Genomic DNA, 22,549 nt, shown 5'->3' on the forward strand with positions numbered 1-22,549 from the left:
CACGTGAGCCTGTCTGGAGACTGCAGTAGCCCCATTCTGTGTCCAAAGCCGGGGGGATGAAGGATGTCCCCTGATTTGGTTGGGTCATCTCACTTAATGTAGTTGGCTCACATAATGATGTAATTTCTCATTTTTTCAAAGTGAAAATTGGAGTTAAATTGTGGATTTCAGATGTTTTTGTGTCTAACCCCATAATGCGTGTCTAATAACCGCCTGCCTATTAAAAAGCCTGCTATATGGCAGCATCACTAGTGCGTAGCAGCAAAAGTGGTCCCTTTGGACTCACCGATTATTGCCCGAGTGACGTATGTGATAATTGGAAGCTCCTCTTTGTTTTGTTTGATTATTGCAGTTATAATTCTAGACTACGGCGCTATCGGTTAAACATTGACAATGGGTCTCTGAATTGATTTGGACTCTGTGAATGAAGACGGCAAAGCCTCACATATGCCTGCCCTGCAATCATGCCAACAACATATCAGCTACCATTTGGAGCGCTCTCATTCAGGCAGCCCGTCCAGTATTTGCACTCTTTAAATAAATATAGGCAGCAAATTTTCAGTCTATTGTTGCTACTTGAAATTGATCATTACTGAAAGCATTTAAATATAAAGCTGCAAACTATATGAGTTCTCATCACAGTCATCCACACACTGACAAATCCTTAAATAAACAGCATGCATGGCCTTATGAAGACCTCAGTATCACAAGACTAAAATAAAACTTTCTGCCAGGAGGAAGAAACTCCCATCGAGCAAAATGTGCAAAGGTGCCAGCTGGCTGGAATCAGCCATAAGACAATATCGCTGCGAGCCAACTTCACTCTGCAGATTTCTGCTGGAAGAGAAAAATTTAAGAATGTGAAAAAATCTTTGATGCAATCATCCTTCCCAAAGTCTACAAGATTTTTAAAAGGAGTCACAAATTGAAATAGTTCAGTTTCCTGGAAAAAAAAAATCATATTTAAAGAGAGCATTTTTATACAGTAAAAGAGAGAGACAAAACTTTCACTTACCAGCTGCTTTATTAGGTAGGTGGCTTTTGCTCGGACAGCCTTTTACCTTCAGAACTGCTTTAATTCTTTGCGGCACAGATTCAACAAGTTAGATGGGTTGAATCTGAGGGGGACATCAGAGGATGGGTACACTACGGTCATACAGGAATGAACATGGTCAGCAACAATACTCTAGTAGGTGTGATGTTTAAATGATGCTCATTTGGTGCTACGAGACCCATGGTTAACCAAGAAAATGTCCCCGACACCTTTACACCAGCAGCATCCGCCTGATACCAGGTAGGATGGACCCATGTTTATGCCAAATTCTGACACCCACTATCTGAATGTCACAGAAGAAATCGAGACTCATCAGATCAGGCAATGTTTAACCGACTCTAGCTAATAAAACTTCTTCTATTGTCCAATTTGGTGAGCTTGTACTAATTGTAGCCTTAGTTTCCTATTTAGCTGGCACAAGCACCACCCAGTGTGCTCTTCTGCAGCTCCATGTTCAATGTGCACTGAGAGATGCTCTTCTGTGGTTGTAATAAATCAGGAGATGAGTTGGCTTACCATCGCCTTTCAGCCAGAACACTACTGCTCACTGGATGTTTTCTCTTCTTCAGACCATTTTCTGTAAAGCCTACAGATGGCTGTGTGGGAAAATCCCAGCAGATGAGCAGTTTCTGAAACACTCAGACCAGCCTGCCTGGCACCAACAACCATGCCACCTTCAAAGTTACTTAAATCCCAGTTCATTCTCACTCAGATGCTCAGTTTGAACTTCAGCAGGTCACCTCGTCAATGTCTACACGCCTAAATGCACTGAAATGTTGCAATGTGATTGGCTGATCAGATATTTGCATTAACGCACAGCTGATCAGGTGTACCTAATGGAGAGACTATTGAGTGTATAACTGCACCCCAATCAGTTTTACATTTATTTACAATTTTTTCTTCTTCTAATTAACAAAAAAAAACCCAGCTGATCCTAAGGTGATCAGATGAGAGGCACTGACTGATTTTTCACAGTCTGAGTCTTGCGTCATTATGTCTTCATACTTCACAAAACTACTGTATGCACATACTTACATTCCACTGAACCGTGTTCGGTCACTGATAGCTCGGACAGACTGCAGCTGGGTAAGTGGAAGAAAATGGTTGGATTATATTTTAATGGTTTTAAAGTTTTATTTCCATTTCTGATGAGTTTAAATCCCTCTGTGTTTAGTGGCTACAGGTGCAGATTCAAATTCCCTACTTTTGGACCATAATCATCATTTTTGGACCATTACAGGGAAGTACCAAATCACCAGAGGTTAAGGTTTGGCCTTCATGACGTAGGAATTACAGGGGTCTAAATAAGTACCTGATCTTTAAGGTACAAAGTGTAAAGATAGAATCCAGCTCGTCTCTCACATCCAAGAGAGAGCAATTTTAATCCTGTGATGATTTTTCTCCCCATAGCTTTTTAAGAAATATCCATAAATGCGCTTACATTCAGACTTCCACTCTGAGGTAGTGTTGATGTGACAGTTCTGGGTCATTTATGAGGTGACCACTACCAGGTTTGTCCTTCAGAGGGGTGGGAGCAGCTCGTCCTGGTACGTTAGGGGATTACACCTGAGTCGGTGACTGTGTCATGGATTACAGCTTCACCTGCACAGCACACTGTCTACAGCATGGAGTGCAGGGACAGCTAAAGACAGTGGGTGCTTGTGTAAGCTATGGTTAGTGCAATCTTACAGCAAAGAGAATATCAAATGTCTGAGAGAACAAATTACATTAAAAATGAAACTTTTTCATCTTAAAAAACAGTATAAAACATTTTATTGAAACACTGTCACAGAAAAGAACTTAAAAAAAATTACATGGTTTGTCAAACTGTCGTCACAACTAACGCCAACCTGCTCTGTTTGTGCTTCTCTAGGTAAAGGTCATTGGTCCTACAGGTTAACTAATCCCCACTCTGTGGTTACAATAGCTAAAGCCCCCTAATGGAGCTGAGGAGGAGCTGGAGGATGGTGGAGCTGTGACTGAGCTGCTAAAGCCCGGTTTACTGACGTCAGACCACAGTTGTAGGAAGCCCAGGAAGGTGCTTAGCAGAAGACAGCTTTACACCCAAGCGCAAAGTCTACCACAAATGCGACATTTAACTCCAGTTACTCACTACTTGACTCTTCTCGCATATTTATAACACGTCACAGTACAGTATATAGTACATCCTTTGTTTTATTATACATATTAAAATCATTTCACATGGGATCAAAAGTCCAACAAATCAGAGAAACGGCTGGAAACTTGAGACAAACCCTGAAAGATGCTACAGAGAACAACACTGAATTCCTTCCTCTTAGATTAAAGACAGCCTGCTCGGCCCTCAGTAAGCACTTCATACATCAACGCGTTCGTCAGTCTTTGTCAGGGGCACAGTCAGGGGGTGCTGAGGGAAGCGGATCGCTTCGCTGTTGCGGCGCATGTACGCGTGGCCGCTGATTGGGTACCACATCTCGGTGAAGGTCAGGTTGGCCACGGTGATGGCGCATCGCCCCAGCACCTTGAAGCCCGACTTGCGGTAGAAGGGGATGAGGAAGTCTTCGCACATCAGCACCGCTCGGCGCACGTTGGGCAGGCAGCGGAGATACTGCAGGTAGCGCCACATGAGGATGGGACCTTTGCCCTGCTGCCTGAAAGTGCGATGGACAGCCAAGACGTGGATGTGCACGGTGGAGCCGCAGGGCTTGTGGAGCGTCAGCGCTTCCTGGAGGGGAGCGGAAATGGGAGGTTTAATAATTAGTGATGATTTTTAACTGTGAAAGGACAGAGAGAGAAAAAAAAATGCAGGATGTCTTACTGTGGTGAGCCTGTCCTGGTCCCACAGAGAGCCGATGATAAAAGCCACCAACCGACCCTCCTCAAACCAGCCCATGGATAGCTCTGGACACAGTGTGAGGAAGTGACGTACTTCATCCAGGTGGAGGGGGCACTCACCTGACACTGAGATAAATGCTGAGAGAGAGAGAGAGAGAGAGAGAGAGAGAGAGAGAGAGAGAGAGAGAGAGAGAGAGAGATTGGTGGTCCGTGCGCAATAGCGGTTTGGCACAACTTTTACGCACACATTTAAACGGACCAAATCGATCAATTAATCGACTGTGGAGCAATCACGACATCTTTAGTTCATACACCAAAGGAAAATGCATCACGTGACTTCGTTAAATAAATCAAATCCCCACATGAAACCACACTTTAACAAAATCATTATTTCCACTCAGCAAAAAGTCCAGAGCGGATTTCTGCGTCAGCATAAGACCCACAGGAAGGATCACTTACCCTCTCGCTCGATTTCAAAGACGCTTATGGCATCCTGCGTGTTGAGCGGTCGGACTTCACTCGCGGGAAGCGTGTGTCTCCTTTGGATACCGGGCGAAACTGAAGGTGGGGACTGCATTGGCTTGATGAAAGGCTGCGCGCCCACAACTGACATTATACGTTATACGACACTGCGCTCTCCTCCCGGAAAAAAGTGTTTCTGCGCTCTCCTGCTCTCCTTCCTGCTTCGCAGGATCGCCTCTGTCGGGCCCTGCGAGGACAACAGGGGGGTTTGGATCCGTATTTATAGAACAGATCTCCTAGCTGTGATTCACAGGCTGATTTGCATTTGAATATTTTGGCTGTCAATGAATGAATAAAAAAAAGGTCACAACAGTGTAGGGCCATTTTCTGAACCCTGTAATCAACAGAAGCCATTGTTGGTATTTACCATTAAAACCGACAGACAATGATTGATGACTCACTGAGTCACCACTGCTGGCTTTTTTTTTTTCTTGGCTTGTGTACAGGGAGCCATGATGCCCCTGGAGCAGCTGCAGGTGGTAAAAGTTTGCTTAAGTGCTTTTATTGCATTTGATCAAACTATCCAGTGCGGTCAAGTCTGATAAGAAGCAGATTATAACGAAACAAACCTCTGTCATCCATCACTTGTACACTTTCCAAAGCAACAACCAGGCTTGTGAGCGATACTTACCGGAAGGTGTTGACGTGTAAGTCCGTTAAGTTTGCGGAGTGACTGCTGAAGCAGCTCTGCGTCTCTCTGTTTGCGTCTCACCTGCTGCACAGCTCTCTTCATTATGGAGTGATTATTACTATGAGTCACATGGTGAAGGATTACAGAAGTTGTTTCCACAACTCGGCGCATTACAGGCACTTTATCTCCTCTCTCACTGAACACACACACACGCACACAGACTCCACAGTGTGTTTTGGATAAAAAGGGAAGCACTGTATGTAAGTGGTTCCCAACGCTCCATAATTTTATGTTTGGGCTGTTGATTGAATCACCTAAAAATGTTTAGGGGTGAAATGTCTCAGCTCGTCTGAGGGAGAAGGCTGCTCTGGGGATGGCATCCAATGCCTGGCATTGGATGGTCCACATATGTTAGTTCAAATGTTCATTGTCAAGGGGCAGCCAATCAGAACAAAGTTGGCATGAAAGCGGGAGGAACTTGTTTCACACAGAGGATGATCTGAGAGGAAGCAACTTATCACCCAGTGTGGGATAAATAAAGATTATGTTGAACTACTAAGACACTTTATTAGAGCCTCAAAACCAAATAACTGGGAACATAATGGATCCCCTTTAAACACTGTTAAGGTACAGCACTGGAGTAAACTTACTGGACACTGTTGGTGTTCACAGTTTGGTTTCTGTGACTTTAAAAAAGGTTCCTGTGCTCAAAAAGACGGACTGACATTAAATTACCTTCTAGGACTGGAGGGCTTACAAAAAAGGTGTAAGATCAGCAAGACAATTTTATAAAAACCTTCTGCTGGGCTGCCGAAGTGTTAGAAGTGCTCCCATTTTGGCTTTCTGAGGACATTCATCATACTTTACCTTCTTTGTCTTTCTGGTTTTGTGTTAAAAGATCCCAGCAGGCAGGTGTGTATGGGTTTGTTCTGGTTTAGATTTTCTTTTTTTAAGGATCCGTCACTACAAACTAGCATTCACAAACTCACCACACGATGTTCTTCTTTCTTTTTCTTAAAAACGTAGATACATTTTGGTTCTGTTAACTCTGTTATCTCCGTTGGCATTCACCCTTTTTATCTGACCTTTGAACTGGTTCATGACTGTATTTTGTAACACTCAACCCTCACAGGTTCTCACCCCAAACACAAGTAAATTGGTTAAACTGAGGAAACACTGGCAAGGTTCTTAACAGCAATGAGTGGAGGGTGAAAAACGGACACATCATTTTTCTTTTCTTGAGACATCTAAAGCTGTTTATCATCCGATCTTTAAACAGATCGTTCATGAAAGTAAATCTTCTTGTTTTTATATTAGCTGTAAGATAAAAACATGGATGTGTTATTAGTTATTATGCAGTTATTTTCCTGGGCTATGTGTGACTCCCAAACTAATAGAAGTTTGATGCCTCTGGCAGTGAAGAAGACATCTGTAGCATCTCATCTTTGAGTTCAGCTAAATGCTCTTTAGTCAAAAGACAAAAAATAGACAAAAACATCAGTGACTGCTGAGGAAACCAGGAGAGTATTGGGCTCCATAGACTTTAATGCATTATAGAACTTCTAAAGACTCATAAACTGTACGTGTCATGAGCAAAGGTACAGTTGAGCAATGTGCAATACTGAGCATTTTGAAATATGAATGGAGTTTGTCTCGTATACAATAGCAGAGATATAAATACAGTTGATGTCTATTGGATTGTTTTTAACTCTTAATAACTCAAAAAGTATAAAAGTTACTGATAAGAAAAGTCATAGCACCCATCTACAAAGAACCCCACACGGCTGACATATCAATCATCGTGGCAACATACACGCTGCAGGAGGACATACACGCCAAAGTAAATCAGGTTTCCACTAATATAATCTGTTACAAATGTAAATTTATGATTTTTGCTTTATGAAAATACCTTCATGAAATTAAGCATGTTTCAATATATGAACAGTATATGTGGCATAAATGGGTTTAGAGTTTAAAGAGAGCGAAAAAAGGCACAGAAGAAGAAGAATGAAGCGAGAGGACATGAGTGCGATTTAGCGCTCACGCCAAATAATTACAAGTCAACACTGACCTACTGTCGAACGTAAGAGAAACCAATGCAAGAAGCAGCTTACACTCACATTTTATACTCATACGCAAGCAAGCAATCCTAGCATAGGACTGGAAAAGCAAACAATATCAGTTCCAGTTCATAACTAATATAACTAAACTGAGTCACATGGTGCATGTATTGTAGATCGGTGAAAAAAAATAGCATCTGTTTTCATTATGATGCGCTCCTTTCAAATATTGCAGTGCTATCGTTTTAGCATTTGGAAGCATTTTGAGCAGGGGTGTCGAACTCCAGGCCTTGAGGGTCGGTGTCCTGCAGGTTTTAGATCTCATCCTGGGTCAACACACCTGAATCAAGTGATCAGTTCATTACCAGGCCTCTGGAGAACTTCAGGACATGTTGAGGAGGTAATTTAGCCATTTAAACCAGCTGTGTTGGATCAAGGAAACATCTAAAACCTGCAGGACACTGGCCCTCGGGGCCTGGAGTTCGACACCTGTGAGCTAAACGGTGGTCCAGCAGAAGAAAATCAACTAGAGGAGCTGAGCACAGAGCTGGAGTAGTAAGGCGTTTCTTACAGTCTTTAGTGGGGCGGTGGTGAGAGCATTGGGGGTCCAACTGCTGGTGTCTGCTAAGGTTGAAAAGGAAAGTCAGGATGGCTTAGGTCATGCTGCCTGTGGTTTGAAGAGGGAAATCTAGTCAAACTGGGGATGTTTTGGACTTTATGTGCTAAAGTGGCCAGAAGAGGGTCCCTGTTTAAGCTGTGAGAGTCCCGCTGTGTCTGTTAGGGCTGACTGAGGGAGGGTAAAGGCTTTTCTTCTACTCTGTTTGTGGCGCTGGGGTCTCATTGGCATTGTTGTCAGTGATCTTGTTTTCCAGCTCATCGTCGGACAGGAGGTCCAAAGAAGAAGTTCCCTCGACCTGCAGCGGACGTCTGCCTGAGCGACTGGAGGAGAAGGTGATGGGGCCACCACGCCTGTAAGAGGGAGAGGAGCAGAGAGGAGGTAAAAAACAGGAAGACACAAATTAAAATGGAAAATGTCTGCTGCTGTTAGCGACAAATGGTTAAAGTAGCAATGTCACTTTAAAAAAAAAGATCAAGTAAATGAGGATCCTGTGACTGCAGCCACTTTCTCCCTCCTCACCTGAGGCGGTTCTTGAGAGTGTGGACCTCACGGCTCAGGCCCTCGCTGGCCTCGGTGGCGTCATCCAGTTCTCTCTGCAGCTTCCTACGTGAAGCGTTGGCCCTCGTGGCCTCCTCTTCAGCCTCCTCCAGCTGCCGCTTCAGCTGCTTCATACGGGAGTTGGCCTTTTCCACCTTCACACACACGGAGACGCGAGACATAGAGCTGTTGTTAAGCTGAAGCTGAGAACACGCGCAGTGAGTGATAAATGCAGCTTATTTACAGCAGCAGTAGACATACTTGCTCTTTAAACTGGTCGGCATGGCGACGCTCATCCTCCACTTGCATGCAGACTTCTTTTAGCTTCTTCTCGGTCCTTCTGACGATCTTGTTGGCTGCCGCTCGCTCCCTTGAGTGGAGAAGATGTTCCACGTTTAAAGTTTTTTGACTGGTTTTGTTCATTAGCTAGAGCACGAAGAGCGGTGTAGTAAATTCCTACCTTGCCTCCTGCTCCAGCTGTTCCTCCAGCTGTGCTATTTTGGCCTCCAGGGCAGTGATGGAGGCCTTGAACCTGTTCTTCACAGAACCCTCCAGCTCGCCCAGCTTGGCCCGCAGCTCCTTGTTTTGACGCTCCAGTTGCTGGCGAGCATTTTCGCTTTTCTGGGCTGTGCTGCGCTCTGCGCTCAGCTCTGTAGTCAGAGTGTCCACCTGATGGAGGGCGAGAAAGGTGGAGTAAAAAAAAAAAAATTGTCACGGAGAAACAGAGAGAATCCAAGTGGACAGGGATGGTGCACGACACAGGTTATGGTTCCTCTCCGATAGCCGAGATGGGTAAAAACCTGCCCTCCTCATCAGTGCTGCCAGACTGAGGTTGACAAAACCCCCCCCCAGATATTTTCATTTGGAGATGACATCAGTTGATATTTGGTTTCACATGGATTTGTTGGCTTTTTACGTTTCCTTAAAAAGCTGCAGTCAACTCAAGACAAACTGATACACCTCTGAAATGAAACAAGGGCCCATCCATCTTTCTTACATTCTTACAGCTTCTTGGAGCTCAGTAAATGTTTTAGTCCAATGAAGACTCGGATGATTAAAGACACTGAATACGCTCATACTGACATTGCGGTATGAAATCAAACCTGCATGGTTGTCTTTCTGAAGCGGTCATTGAGTAGCTCCATGTTGCCCTGCTCCTCTTCCAGCTCCTCCTCCAGCTGGGCGATGCGAGCCTCCAGCCTTCTCTTCTCATCCATCAGAGCAGTCCTGACACAACGAGAAAAATAAGATGTCCTCGATGAACAGAGCAGCCGAAATACGACTGTCAGGGTCATTTTAGTTTTTCTGTAAATTATTGGTTTGGTTTTTGAGAGTCATTTGTTTTGACTTTTGCACTTTTCTCGTAATGTCATTTCCTAGAGCAGGTGAACTTACTTCCCAGAGGTGCTGTTTGAGATTTCATCTTGCAGCTCATCGCGCTCCTGCTCCGCGTGGCGTCGTCCCCTCTCAGACGCTGCTAAGTCCTGCAGGGCAGAAAAAAAAAAAATCTATCAGCACCAATGTTCCCTCTAATTTTCCATGTGTCTGAGCGAACACACAAACTCCCTGAGCGATCCCTTGGACCACTGTGAGTGACATCAGACGTGTGCACTGTGGTCACGCCAGCATTGAATCCATCCAAGTTACATGGTTTATTAAGATAATCAAATTACAGCATTTACATGTATGTTAGACTACTTTTAATTAACTGCTTTAGCCCACTTACAATGAAAATGTAAAACAAAAATGTAGTCATTGACCTGTGTAGTATGGTAACACTATTGGAAGTAAAAATAACTTGAACTCAAATTTTGAAAACACAACTTTCTTCTTTTTTCTTTTTTATAAAGCTCTGACTTGTATTATGAGTCTGTGGTCTGGGAGAGAGTCCTGTAACTCTGTCTGCAAAATACAGTATATAATGACCAATGTTGGGCAATTAATTATATAGTTACTTCTTCAAAAAAGTACCTCAGTTTGGCAAACAACAAAGTTTTTTGCAGCTATTTTTTTTTTTAAATGCAGCCAAGGTGTTTTTTTAATAAACATTTCAAACTATTTACAGCACAATCAGCTGTTCTGCATCAAATTTGATTCCATACAAATTATTTGTGCCACTCCAAAAATAATTTCTGTCCACATAAAGGAGAACAACAGCCTGATACCTGCAAGCCTGACAACAGGAGATGCATCACTGCTGTAACACCTGTAACACTCAGCAGTCGCCTCATTGTTCTGACACACACAACAAGACTATTTACTACACTACACACTAACTACATAAGATTTCTTAACAACTTGCCATATCATTTTTTGATTGGTCGACATGGAATTTTTCGACCAATAGGAAAGGGTGGGGTTTTTTTGGTTTTGTTTTTGCTCACAGGCAGAGAGTGCTTTCGAGCGTTTTTTCTTATAGAACGTTTCTTCCCGCAGTAAATATAAACAACGATAGTATTCAGGAAGAAAACCAAACATTGCAGATATTTTTATCATAACTCTGGTTTTACGTGGCCAATCAACACAATTTAAAAACTGGTATAAAGTCCACACTTTTTCCGTTAGTTGTTCCGTCTGTCCTGCTCACATCTCCAATGGTTGTACACGTTGTCATTAACGTGGTTTCACGCCACATCAGCTACACCGCTTTGCTAGCTAAAACACCGGTGTCGGCACATAAGGACGCTGTCATAGCCTGTCAGCGACATTGATTAGCTGCGTATATACGAATGTGAATCGCATTATTGGCTGGACTATGGGATAAGGTGGCATCGTTCTAATCCCATACGGGAGCAGCCAGTCACTTACTGACTAACACTGCAAAACAGAATTGTTAAAATTTTAATTTTAATTTCAATTCAGGTTACCTTTTTTTTGTGCGCAACGAAGATTTTCTGTGCGCAGAGACCGTGCCAGCAGTGCGCAATTGCGCACGTGTGCAGCTTAGAGGGAACATTGATCAGCACTTCATCGAACATTAAGAGGGACTCTTGAATGTATAAACTGCTGTTAACTGTGAATTACCGACACCCTGCATAGCAACAAACATCACAAAACGTCTGAGCTTCAGACTGTCCTGACCTCGTGTAGCTGTACAATCTCTGCCTCCAGGCTCTTGAGCTTCTTCTCGTTTTCCTTGGATAGGGCAAAAATATCGTCTCTGGAAGCTCGAGTGTCTTCCAGCTCCCTCTGGTAGTCTTTCATTTGGGCCTGAAGGAAGCAACAACAAGGCATGACTGGAGAATAAAGTAAAAAAATTCGGCTGATGCAAACACGTGAATAAAATCTGCACCTGTAACTTGCGCAGCTGTTTGATGGCTTCGTCTCGAGCCTTGTTGGCTCCTTCTATGTGACCCTCTATATCCTTCAGGTCCATCTCCAGCTTCTTTCTAGCAGCCACAGCCAAACCTCTCTGCTTCCTCTCATCCTCCAACTCCGCCTCCATCTCTCGCACCTGGAAGGAGACATCACAAGTCATCAGTGTGGAAATTATGGGGAATGAACCAATGCAACATAATTAGATTTAATTTCCACCTGCTTGACCAGTGCTCTCTTCTTCTCATCGTTCTGGTCGTCCCGGCCCTGCAGGTCTCTCTCATACTGGGCCTTCATGGCCTGCATGTTGACCTCCAGGCGCAGCTTGGCGTCCTCTGTGGCCTGCAGCTCGTCCTCCAGCTCCTCCAGCTGAGTCTTCATCTCCTCCAGCTGCTGCTCCAGCGTGCGCTTCGACTTCTCCAGCTCATGGACCTGATATGTGTGTGTGAGATATGAAAAAGAGGAGTGAATGAAAAAAAGAAGAAGAAACACTTGGTTACAAACTTCAAAGGTCCCCTTCTAAAACACTGTGCCGCTCACATTCTTGCCCACGTCGTCCTTCGAGCTCATCAGATCCTCCATTTCAGCGCGGAGCTGCTTGTTAATCCTCTCTAGCTCCTCTTTGGCTTCCAGTGCCTCGTCCAAGGCTCTGGCCATGGACAAAGCTTTGGTCTCCTTCTCTCTGGCCTCAGCTTCAGCACGGTCACGCTCCTCAGCATAACGAGCAGAGATGCTCTTCTCCTCAGCCAGCATCTATCAAGAGAACAGAGTTGCTCTCTATAGTCTTAGCTTAAAACAAAAAATTGTATGTACAACAAACCTGACCTGAAATGCATCCACTGACATGTTCTCACCTGGTCAAACTTCTTCTGTTTCTTCTCCAGGTTGGAGACGATCTGTCTCTGGTGGTCCAAGTCCACAGTTAGATCATCTAGCTCCTGCTGCAGACGAGTCTTGGTCTTCTCCATTTTTTCAAAAGCGATCGTCTTCTCCTCCAGACGCTGGTTGGCCAGTTCCAGGTCCTTCTGCAGCTTCTTCTTCGTCTCCTCCAGACCTTCAATTGTTCCAACATCGTCTTCAAGCTTCTTCTTGCTCTCTGACAGCTGCACCACAGAAAAGAAACTTTAAAGGACAGTCACATTACTTAAACTTTGTTTCCTACAGCAGAAATCATGTCCTACCTGAGCCTGTAAGGTAAACATCTGTTTCTCCAGATTCTTGCGTGCCTCCTCATCCTCCTCCTGCTGCTCCTGCAGAGTGTTTTTCTCCTCTTCCAGCTGGCGAATTCGACTGCTGAGGTTTAGTTTCTGGCGGGTCTCCTCCTGGAGTAGCTCCTAATAACAATGAATATGGATACAGTTATTTTAAAAGAACAGTTTCACTTAAATGATTTTGAGGCTAAAAGAGGACCCGTTACAGCGTGTATATGGTGTGGGACGGAGAGATTTCGCAGGTCTTTCCTCCCCACTGCTGTCAGACTCCATAATAAAGACTTTAACTGATCAAGCACACACATCCATACATATGCAATAATACTAAGTGCAATAATCCTTTCTGTCATCGTTGTATTTTTACTCAGTTGTATATAGTATTTGTATTTGTATTCTATTTTTATCTTATTGTATATTTATTTTATTTTATTCTACTGTATATAGTATTTTATTCTATTCTGTACAGCTGTGTACTGTATTTATTCTTATTGTATTCTAATTTTTGCCTCATAACTTTTGCACTGTCCACTTCCTGCTGTGACAAAACAAATTTCCCACGTGTGGGACTAATAAAGGTTATCTTATCTTATATACACTCTCCCGTAATAGAGACTGGAAATGGGCACTGGAAAAGTTATAAGGGTGTGCACCAAGGCCCAGTATAAGACAAAGAAACATTTTGTACTTGAATAAGAATAGAAATACTGAGCTGGAAATGAGCATAGGAGGTTCCCTTTAATATCACAGTTAACTTTACGCTACCTGTGTGTCTTGCAGTTGACTCTCTAGCCCAGCGACATCTTTGGCCAACTTGATCCCCTTCCTCTCTGCATCTTCCAGCATGGTAGACACATTGTCCAGCTCAGTCTGTGTGAAGATTTTAAACCAGATTATCTGCTTTGGTCCAACAGATTTGAATACAAAAATGACAAGTGGCGAAACAAAATCTCTGCGAGCTTATATTTACAGTTTTTCAAGAATCTGTCCTTTAGCAGTCAGTATGTACTATAAACTCATTAAATGAAGCAGCTGTTGTCCAAAGTAAAGACTAAACAGCTACAAAAGAATTCTTACAACGTCGACTTATCGTCAAGAGAAAAGATAAAGAGTCACACAAAGAAATACAACTGAACAGTGAAAAAAATGAAGTTACACTACAATGAAAAAGGTTAAAAAAGGTTGGTGGTTCGATCCCTGGCTACTCGAGTCTATATGCCAAAGTATCCTTCGGAGTGTGAATGATAGATAGAAAGCACTAAAGAAGAACCAGTTCATTTACTTTAAGCTTATGTACACGAACAAGAGGATTTTACTTCTAGAAGAATCCAGATATTTTTGATAAGCTAGCACATTTAATAAAAATGTGTTTTTCCTCTGCTCTGGTACCTTAAACCAGTTTCACCACCACCCAACACCACCTCACCTGCAGTTTGTGTGAGCGCTCAGCCAGTTCTCCCTTAGCCCTCTCTCCTTCAGTGACCCTGGCCATGAATTCTTGCAGCTGAGCCTCCAGCTTCTTCCTCTTGTGTTCGGACTCTTGCTTTGCCTGCTGCAGGCTCTTGACCTCGCTGGCCAACTCCTTGTTGGCAGTCTCTTGGCTCTGTTTGGTCTTTTCCAGGTTAGCCTTGAACTACGTATAATCCATAATAAACATTAGTAGTATAAATGACAGAGTAGCACCTATAGTAACTTGTGAATCTGCTGATTGGAAAAAGGTCAGTTACCCTCTTTGCCTGTTCGAGCTGTTCGGACAGCTCTTCTAGGGCTGTGGCATGCCTCTGTCGCATCTCCTGGATCTGAGCCTCGTGGTTTTTAGTCTCCTCCTCAATGGCTTTCTTCAGCTCTGCAACCTCCTGTTCACGCTTGGTCCTACAGAGAACATAACAAGCTCTCCTAAATGCACCACTCTTTAAAATATGGATGAGAAATGTAGCATACAGTACCTAAGCTCCTGCTGGGCTGCAGTTGTGTCGAGGGTGTCCTCCAGTTCAGTCTTCAAGGCCTCAAGCTCTTCACTCAAGTCCCTCTTGAGTTTCTCAGCCTTGTTCCTGGCCTGTTTTTCGGACTCGAGGTCCTCCTGCAGCTCAGACAGCTGCGCCTGCAGCTCCCGAATCTGCTTTAGAGCATTGTTCTTATGGCTGACTTCTTCCTCGCTCCTGAAATCAAAGTATAAAAGTGGCTATAATAAAAAAAACACAATGCCTCTGGAGATATAGGACAACCTCAATGTTCCACTAAAAATAAGCACTAGAAACTTTTTCAGTCATTTCCTCTCTTCTTCCTTCAGCCCGTCTAATTATAAAACAGAAAAACCATTGGTTGAATGTAAGACGGTTTAGACTTGAATAAAAGTAAATGGTAAATGGCCTGTATTTATATAGCGCTTTACTAGTCCCTAAGGACCCCAAAGCACTTTACACATCCAGTCATCCACCCATTCACACACACATTCACACACAGGTGATGGCAAGCTACATTGTAGCCACAACCACCCTGGGGCGCACTGACAGAGGCGAGGCTGCCGGACACTGGCGCCACCGGGCCCTCTGACCACCACCAGTAGGCAACGGGTGAAGTGTCTTGCCCAAGGACACAACGACCGAGACTGTCCAAGCCGGGGCTCGAACCGGCAACCTTACGATTACAAGGCGAACTCCCAACTCTTGAGCCACGAACTCAATAAGTGCCAGTGCTTGTTCAGATTTGCTTCTCCAAAAATGCCGTGCATGTAATGAAACCACTGGTCCAGTGGGTGGCAGCAGAGGCAGGATCACTGTTGTACAACCGGCCTGCAAGTCTAATAAAACGCTCCATATAAAATGGCTAGTGTGAATGTTTCCAGTGCGCTGACTGCTTCGTAATGCTATGCAACACTTATCTCACTCCTGCTCTAATCACTTTAGAATTTCTATGACTCTGAAGCCCATATTTAGCTCAGTCTGTTGAACTGATCAGGACTCATTCTCCTCCGTAGTCGGGCTACCATCTCCTACCTCGCCTGCATCATCTGCTGCTCGTCGTCTTTCTTGCTCAGCTGCATTTTAAGTTCTTCTATCTGGGACTGAAGCTCTGAAATCTGGTCCTGAAAGTCGGACGTCTCCCCATCCAGCTTCCTCTTAGCCTTCTCTAGCTCCTGTCGGGTCTTCTCCTCTTTTTTCAGCCTCTCTGATTATAAAACACAATAAAACATCAGTTTAATATAAGACAGTTCTTTTAACAACTGTGCTGTAGAAGCGATAGTTTACTATTCTCCGTATGCTATTTTATACTTGTTTACCCTCCAGGTCGACCATCATCATTTCCTGCTTGTTTTTGACCTTGCCCAGGTTCTTGGCCTTCTCTTCCTCTTCAGCTAGCATCGAGGTCACCTCATTGATTCTGTCCTCAAGCAGCTTCTTTTCCTAAACATGAAAAGAGACAGACCCCTTAATGCACAGCTAACTTCCCAACTCAAACATGAATGCGTCCACCCTTTTAGAGGCATCTTCCTCTCACCTTGAGGAACTTGGAGTTCTGGTCCTCCAGCAGCAAAATGTCCTCTTCGTATTTCTTCATTTTAGCTTCAGTCGTCACTTTCTCCAGCTGCAGCTTCTGCCTGGCAGCCTCCTCCTCATCCAACTGTTCTTCCAGGTCCTACGCACAGCAACAAACATAATGAGCAAACATATTTTGCACTGAGTAAGTCAGTTATATTTTAAAATATACTTGTTTTTTTAACATTCCCAGCTGTTACATAAGTAATTGAGAGACAAAGAATCTATTTCTCCCAGCATTAATGCCCTGATACCTGGATATGGGACTGCATCTTTTTCTTCTCGTTCTGCAGCTCTTGGCTCCGCTCTTCTTCTTCCTCCAGCCTGGACTCCAGGTCGTGGAGGATCTCCTCCAGCTCTTGTTTTTTGGAAGCAAGACGAGCTCTCATCTCCTCGGCCTCTGCGAACAGCTCTGTCTCCGCTTGCAGCTGCTCGGCTAAGATGTTCTTCTCTTCCATTAGCTACACATCGATAATGTTACTGTGTCGATTGTGCACCTCAGAGAGTTCAACATTAAAGCGAACATTTGATGTTATTGCTGTAGTTGTAACCAACCTGCTGATGTTTTCTCTCCATCTCCACCAGTTCTCCCTCCACCTTCATCTGCTTCTCCTTCACTTTGACCAGCTCTTCATCCTTAGCCTGCAACTCTTCTTCCTGCCTGGTCACCTGCAGCAGGGGCTTCACCTGTGGGTACAAATGAACAGTAGCAGCAAAACCAGAGGGACTCTGCTTTTGCACAACACTGACTACTACAAACTCTTAATAATTATCAGCACCGAGAAATGAGAGTTACACACCTTAGTGAAGAGTCTCCACCACTGCCAGTGACGCAGCTTTAAGTAAGCGGCACAGTTTCTCTGGAGAACCTTTAGCGCACTGAGCTGCTGTTGTTTCTTAGCGAAGGCCCTGAAGCAAACAGAGAAGAAAAGAGAGACAACAGTGAGATTTTTGTGATCAAATATATAGAAACAACTCTGTTTATACTTACTTGCGTGCCAGATATCCGCGACAAACAGCCTGGAAGTAAATGATGATGTCCGTGATTTTCAGGTCCCTCTCTTCCTCTAAGTGGGCGAGGACTCCGGCCCTGAAGAAGATCTTACTCTGGCCAATTCGGAAAAGGTTGCCATCCAGCTCTAGGGCTTGAATCTATCATTTAGAGGGAGATGAGGTGAAGATGTGGTTGAAACGGAAATAATACTGTTGTCTATTCATAATTTATTTATAATCATTTTAATAACAAGGTGACCTTTACTTCTTAGACTCCTCCATGTAAAGATAAATCACCGGAGTTTGGACGGGTCCTTACCATTCTCTCACAGGCCTGCTTGCCATCCATGAAGCCCTTGGGAATGGCGTTAGGAGTGAGGATCTCATACCTTGTTAAAAAGCAGAAAGAAACAAGCACCATCACTGAGTGACAAAATGTCCTTGCTAATATTATATAAAACAGAATGAAAGACAGGACCGAGTCCTTTGTTTCCCGTCAGGTAGAAGCTGCACACATGAATCCCTTTTTTTAGTTACATCTGTTCAACTTCTCGTTAATACAAATATTTAATCAGCCCAAGAATAACGTGACTTATTTGAGCAGAGGCCTCCACAGTCACCAGATCTCAGTCCAGTAGAGCATCTTTTGGATGTGGTGGAACTGAAGATGCATGTCATGGATGTGCAGCCGACAAATCTGCAGCTGTGCGATACTATCACGTCAATACAGATGTTTCCAGCACCTTGATGAAGAATTAAGGCTGTTCTGAAGACAAAAGGTGCTCCCGCTCATTACTAACAAGCTGTACCTAATAAAATGTCCAGTGAGTGTGTATTTTAACATGTAAATCACACTTTTTATAGCTGTCTGTCTCTCTGTATTAACCCTGTGACAGAATGGCAACCAGTTCAGCGTGTACCCCACCTCTGACCCAGTGACAGCTGGGATAGACTCCAGCACCCCCAAAACCTTGAACTGGATTAGCGTTTAAGAAAATGCACAGATGGATGGATTCATATATGACAAGTTTAATTCCGAAAAGAGCCTTACACGTTTTTTCCCCAAAGTAATAAATACATTTAGCTTATTCCAAACCTTAGTAGGAAAACATTAAGGTGACAAACTGAGACATAGATTAAAAATGACCTTTGTCTAAACTCCTGGAAGACGATGCGGTTGGGGAAGCCCTGTCTGCAGATACGGATCCCCTCAAGCACACCATTACACCTCAGCTGGTCCAGAACCAGGTGGGGGTCCAGTTTACCAGCCTGGCAAAGCAGGAAGAGGAAAAATAATGAGATCAACAAAAAAACATGAGACCATGAAAAACATTATGTAAAGCTTCTGTATAAATAGCCCTTTAAAAAAAAAAAAAAAGGGTTTAATGAGATCTGTTTCCATGACACTGCACGTGTCATCCTCTCAGCCAAAGACATCAGTGCTTCTTGCCTGTACTCACGACGATCAGTGCAAATGTTTCCCATCTCAGTGCAAGCATAAATAAGTGAAGGCATTTAAAATTCCCACAGAATTTGCACATTTGTTTGTAGTGACGAACTCAGAATCTACGCTGAAGCAGGACATTTTGCTGATGGTTAGATTTTAAGACTCACCCTTTTTTCATGGTTGGGGATGATGCAGCGGACAAAGTTGGGGTTGGTGTTCCTCAGTGTGGCCATGAGCTTAGACAGTTGCTCCTTGTACAGCTGCCCCACGGTGCGAAACATGCCCTTCTTGGTCTTGTAGGCAGCACCAAACGCTGTCTCATTCATGCCCGCAACCTGGTCCAGTCCCACTATCCGGTCAACTGGTAAAGAAAAATTAGTTAAAGAGGATTACAGATAACTAGATTAAAGGAGGAAACCACAGATGCAGATATGATTGATATGATCTGCTATTTACATGAAAAGAAAAGAGAAAAGCCGGCAATTTTTCTTTGATGTGTATTTTAAATCTAATGTGAATGTTTATCATGAGACGCTGCCAATAATGGCTGACGTGTTAAACTCAGCTGGGTTTGCTCTTTTCTATTTTTATAGTACAGCATGAAGACAGACAACACTGTTACCAGACCAGCTGTGAGCGATGACCATCTCAGTTAGCACACTACTTAATTGTCTTTTACTCTTAAATGCTTTTAAAGCTTTTAATCTAATGGATTTGAGTCCACAAAGCAGGAGTAATGTTTTTCAGATGATCTTCTAAACGCCGTACACACATGAAAATATAGCTAAAAAATGGGGGTGTGGTAGAGAATAAGAAAAACTGGATATGAATGTCTTTTATAATTTTCTGCAAATTTTTTCTGTAAATTTGGCCAAAATAAATCAATATGCAATCACATTTCTTGCTCTGGGTGTAGCTCGGTGGTTTAGTAAACCAAAATTTTAATATGTGGTGCCACGCTGATGTCATCTAAGAAAGGAAAATTCCATATAATAAACAAAAAGATCAAGGTGCTCATAAATGCTACACAATATTTCTGCTGGATGAATCCCACACACACTTCCTTCTGCATAAGACATTTGCAAAGCAGATTTTTAAGAAACATTTTCTTACATCTGTAGTTACTTACTAGCAGTTTCTGTTCTTCACTCCACTTTTAGATTAGGCACTATGTGCACATGATCACCAAAGGTTGCATAAAACTTCAGAAACAGACCCCATTTAAACATCTTTATTCACATGTTTACAAACTGTGGTATAAACATCACCAGAGGAATTATCAGTGCTAGAAATCATATTCAAAATGTAAACAAACAAAATGAAACAAAAAAAGATTTCGCCACAAATTCATGAATTTTTATAAAACATCACTTTGTTCTCAGGATGCTGGTTTACTTGTGGCTGTTTCTTTTTTACCTCTCTCTGCATTTAATCATTAGTTATTATTAATCCTTTTCTCACTTTCTTCGTCACCCCCAAGTGGTCACAGCAAATCGCTGCCCCTCCCTGAGCCTGGTTCTGCTGGAAGTTTCTTCCTGTTAAAAGTTAGTTTACCCCTCCCACTGTCGCCGAGCGCTTACTCAAAGGGGGTCGTTGGGTTTGGCGTTTTCTCTTTCTGTGCTATTTCAAAAAAATAATAATAAAACCCTCATGTTGAAGAGCTATTTCTTGTTAGTTTTCATCATATTTGCTTAATGTCTAAGTAAACTAAACACTTTTTGTTAAACAGTAGATTGTTAATCACAACCTCCTATGAGTAATAAGGATTGACAGGATGTAGTTGTTTTTCCTTTTGAATTGTTGACCCTGATTCTGAATATGCAGCCCATTAATTCAGTGAGCTTTTTTTTTTTTTAAATCCTTCATTTGTACACTAGAGCCTGAATCAACTTTAAAATGCATCCCCCTGATCAGGCACACTCCGATTTAGTGTTTAAGATTTTCACAATTTGTAAAAGAAGACTTCACAAACAATAGATGTATTAAGAGTGGCAGTAAACCACCAGCACCAATAGAAATACGTATGAGAGGTTTTAAAGCCATGCAAAGCTGGAGGAGAACTTTTTGGACAGATGCACGGTGCAGTCATGACAGGACAGGAAACCAATGAGACCGCCAGTGCAGAGCAGGAGAAGCAGCCAGTGGTTTACAAAGGTTAAGTGTTACTATCATTCACCTGGAGCTTCATGGAGCCCAGACACATTGTCATAGAAAGAGGCTCTCTGAAACGTCTGAATGTCTACAGCAACAGAGACACAGACAGAAGACAGGACAGTAAGAGAGAAAAAGAAAGACAGCAAGGATGCAACGCGCACACACACACACACACACACACACACACACACACACACACACACACACACACACTTTCACAACACTGATTAGCTGTTATTAAAGAAGACAGAAGAGTAAATATCAGTGTTATTACCATGTTATTAAGCTTCTCATTAATCAGATTGTTAATTCCACAAAATCAGAACAACAATGTTAAGGGCCACAGTTAGCACCTGAAAAACTAATAAGGTGTTTACTGGTATAATTGGCAGTTTTAGCACCAAATGTCATTCAGCTCATTCGACTGAACGGAGTGGGCTGTGGTTTAACTCACTTACCCTTAATGTTTCTGCTGGCAAAGCCTTTCCCCTCATTAGTAAAACCATAAAACACACCTCTAGCTCTGAGAGAAAGTGTGAGAGGAGAGGAAGTATACTTCCCTCCATGAAATATGACATTCACTCAGTTATAGCATGTCACATTGGAACTTGTGGTGTGTAATGTCAGTCTGAAATGGTGCAGAGAGCAGGAAAATACATATAAATACACACAGGTGAAGACTCAGTGGGCTTTTTCAGGCCACTACAAACTTCTAAATGACTTACCATCTTTCCAGAGCTCGGCCACAAACTTGTCAGTTGATTGGTGCAACAGCGTGGCTACATTGTCATTCAGAGGATCCATGTTCTTCATAAGCCATTCATCAGCTTTATAGTCCACCTAAGCAAAAACAGTGATCGCCATTGTTTAAGCACAAAAAATGCTTTCATGTGTTTTTATATGTGCAAAAAACAAAAATCAAAGATGAGAACACCATGAGGGCTGTGACCTCCACCTAAAACCCACACAGGAAAAACAGCATCAAATCAGGCTTTATTTATGCAAATTTGGCTCTAGGCCATTCATTCTCTTTCCTGTCTTTTATCTTATACCCCAGTGTAACTGTATAAATAATAAAAAGAACATGTGTGAAAAATCCACTCTCAGAGGAATGGTTTTCAGGCTCTGATTAACTGCCTCTGCTCTGTTGCTTCACCTGTCTTAAGTGACAGCTAGGTCTGGCGCTGTTTCCAGATACCACGCAGCAGTTGTTTTAACTTACAGGCAGCACCAGATGTGCTGTGTGAGTCTATTTCAAACCACAAACTGATATAATACTGTATATGATGAGATTCACAGTTGGATATTATATTTGACTGGGAGCACAGTGAAGAATCGCGGCGGCACAGTTGGGTTGGATTAAGTGTCTGAAACAGGATAATGACCTGTATGTGTTTTTCAGAAATGTGACATACTACGAACAGTGCTGGACGAGAGTGGAACATAACAAGCAAATTACACGCCCGGCAACCTAACATGAAGAATGTAAGAGCCGCATATGGGTTTAATCAAAGTCCAGGAAAAGCAAACTTGCTATGTTTGTACTTATTTTCCTCTTCGGTATCACTCTGTCACAGAGGATTTGTTTGCCCAAGTTCAGATTTAGTGTTGGATCCAGTTTTGTGAGCTGGATGTGAAATATTTATCTGAATCACCCGT

The 22,549-nt window shown here is 43.0% G+C and overlaps 2 protein-coding genes across 6 annotated transcripts in view; both read right to left on the bottom strand.

Annotated features, from left to right (window-relative positions):
- Window positions 1-2,810: 2,810 nt before the first annotated feature.
- On the bottom strand, window positions 2,811-4,568 carry LOC146710865 (serotonin N-acetyltransferase-like). The gene is made up of 3 exons (XM_085455388.1): window positions 4,328-4,568; window positions 3,852-4,006; window positions 2,811-3,758 (listed from the first exon to the last, which is right to left on the bottom strand). The coding sequence occupies exons 1-3, from the start codon at window positions 4,479-4,481 to the stop codon at window positions 3,390-3,392; spliced, it is 678 nt and encodes a 225-aa protein (XP_085311514.1). The 5' UTR covers window positions 4,482-4,568; the 3' UTR covers window positions 2,811-3,389.
- A 1,958-nt stretch (window positions 4,569-6,526) lies between these two features.
- The window catches only part of LOC146710866 (myosin-10), a 67,210-nt gene continuing 51,187 nt past the window's right edge, over window positions 6,527-22,549 (bottom strand). For 3 of the 5 annotated variants that reach the window (XM_085453515.1, XM_085453513.1, XM_085453514.1), the window contains 28 exons: window positions 21,616-21,730; window positions 20,913-20,975; window positions 18,904-19,097; window positions 18,437-18,558; window positions 17,609-17,678; window positions 17,288-17,448; window positions 17,097-17,205; window positions 16,852-16,983; window positions 16,551-16,757; window positions 16,259-16,396; window positions 16,041-16,164; window positions 15,757-15,928; window positions 14,707-14,919; window positions 14,488-14,632; window positions 14,187-14,393; window positions 13,526-13,630; window positions 12,734-12,886; window positions 12,407-12,655; window positions 12,093-12,305; window positions 11,772-11,984; window positions 11,530-11,691; window positions 11,319-11,447; window positions 9,633-9,721; window positions 9,341-9,464; window positions 8,698-8,906; window positions 8,499-8,607; window positions 8,220-8,392; window positions 6,527-8,050 (listed from right to left, as the gene is read on the bottom strand). In XM_085453515.1, the coding sequence (XP_085309641.1) occupies window positions 7,894-8,050; window positions 8,220-8,392; window positions 8,499-8,607; window positions 8,698-8,906; window positions 9,341-9,464; window positions 9,633-9,721; window positions 11,319-11,447; window positions 11,530-11,691; window positions 11,772-11,984; window positions 12,093-12,305; window positions 12,407-12,655; window positions 12,734-12,886; window positions 13,526-13,630; window positions 14,187-14,393; window positions 14,488-14,632; window positions 14,707-14,919; window positions 15,757-15,928; window positions 16,041-16,164; window positions 16,259-16,396; window positions 16,551-16,757; window positions 16,852-16,983; window positions 17,097-17,205; window positions 17,288-17,448; window positions 17,609-17,678; window positions 18,437-18,558; window positions 18,904-19,097; window positions 20,913-20,975; window positions 21,616-21,730 (4,257 nt within the window). In that variant the 3' untranslated portion in view covers window positions 6,527-7,893. The remainder of the gene's footprint in view (window positions 8,051-8,219; window positions 8,393-8,498; window positions 8,608-8,697; window positions 8,907-9,340; window positions 9,465-9,632; window positions 9,722-11,318; window positions 11,448-11,529; window positions 11,692-11,771; window positions 11,985-12,092; window positions 12,306-12,406; window positions 12,656-12,733; window positions 12,887-13,525; window positions 13,631-14,186; window positions 14,394-14,487; window positions 14,633-14,706; window positions 14,920-15,756; window positions 15,929-16,040; window positions 16,165-16,258; window positions 16,397-16,550; window positions 16,758-16,851; window positions 16,984-17,096; window positions 17,206-17,287; window positions 17,449-17,608; window positions 17,679-18,436; window positions 18,559-18,903; window positions 19,098-20,912; window positions 20,976-21,615; window positions 21,731-22,549) is intronic. The other 2 variants (XM_085453517.1, XM_085453516.1) reach the window with 1 other exon arrangement.

The sequence above is a fragment of the Copadichromis virginalis genome, linkage group LG4, assembly GCF_057382275.1.
Source record: "Copadichromis virginalis isolate Kocher_CV1m ecotype Utaka linkage group LG4, C_Virginalis_male_GT1.1, whole genome shotgun sequence".
NCBI lineage: Eukaryota > Metazoa > Chordata > Actinopteri > Cichliformes > Cichlidae > Copadichromis > Copadichromis virginalis.

Coding starts and splice junctions, on each gene's coding strand:
- LOC146710865 (XM_085455388.1), bottom strand. CDS start 4,481: ATGTCAGTTGTGGGCGCGCAGCCTTTCATCAAGCCAATGCAGTCCCCA. Junction 4,007..4,327: donor CTTTGAAATCGAGCGAGAGG/GTAAGTGATCCT, acceptor TCTCTCTCTCAG/CATTTATCTCAGTGTCAGGT. Junction 3,759..3,851: donor ACCAGGACAGGCTCACCACA/GTAAGACATCCT, acceptor GCTCCCCTCCAG/GAAGCGCTGACGCTCCACAA.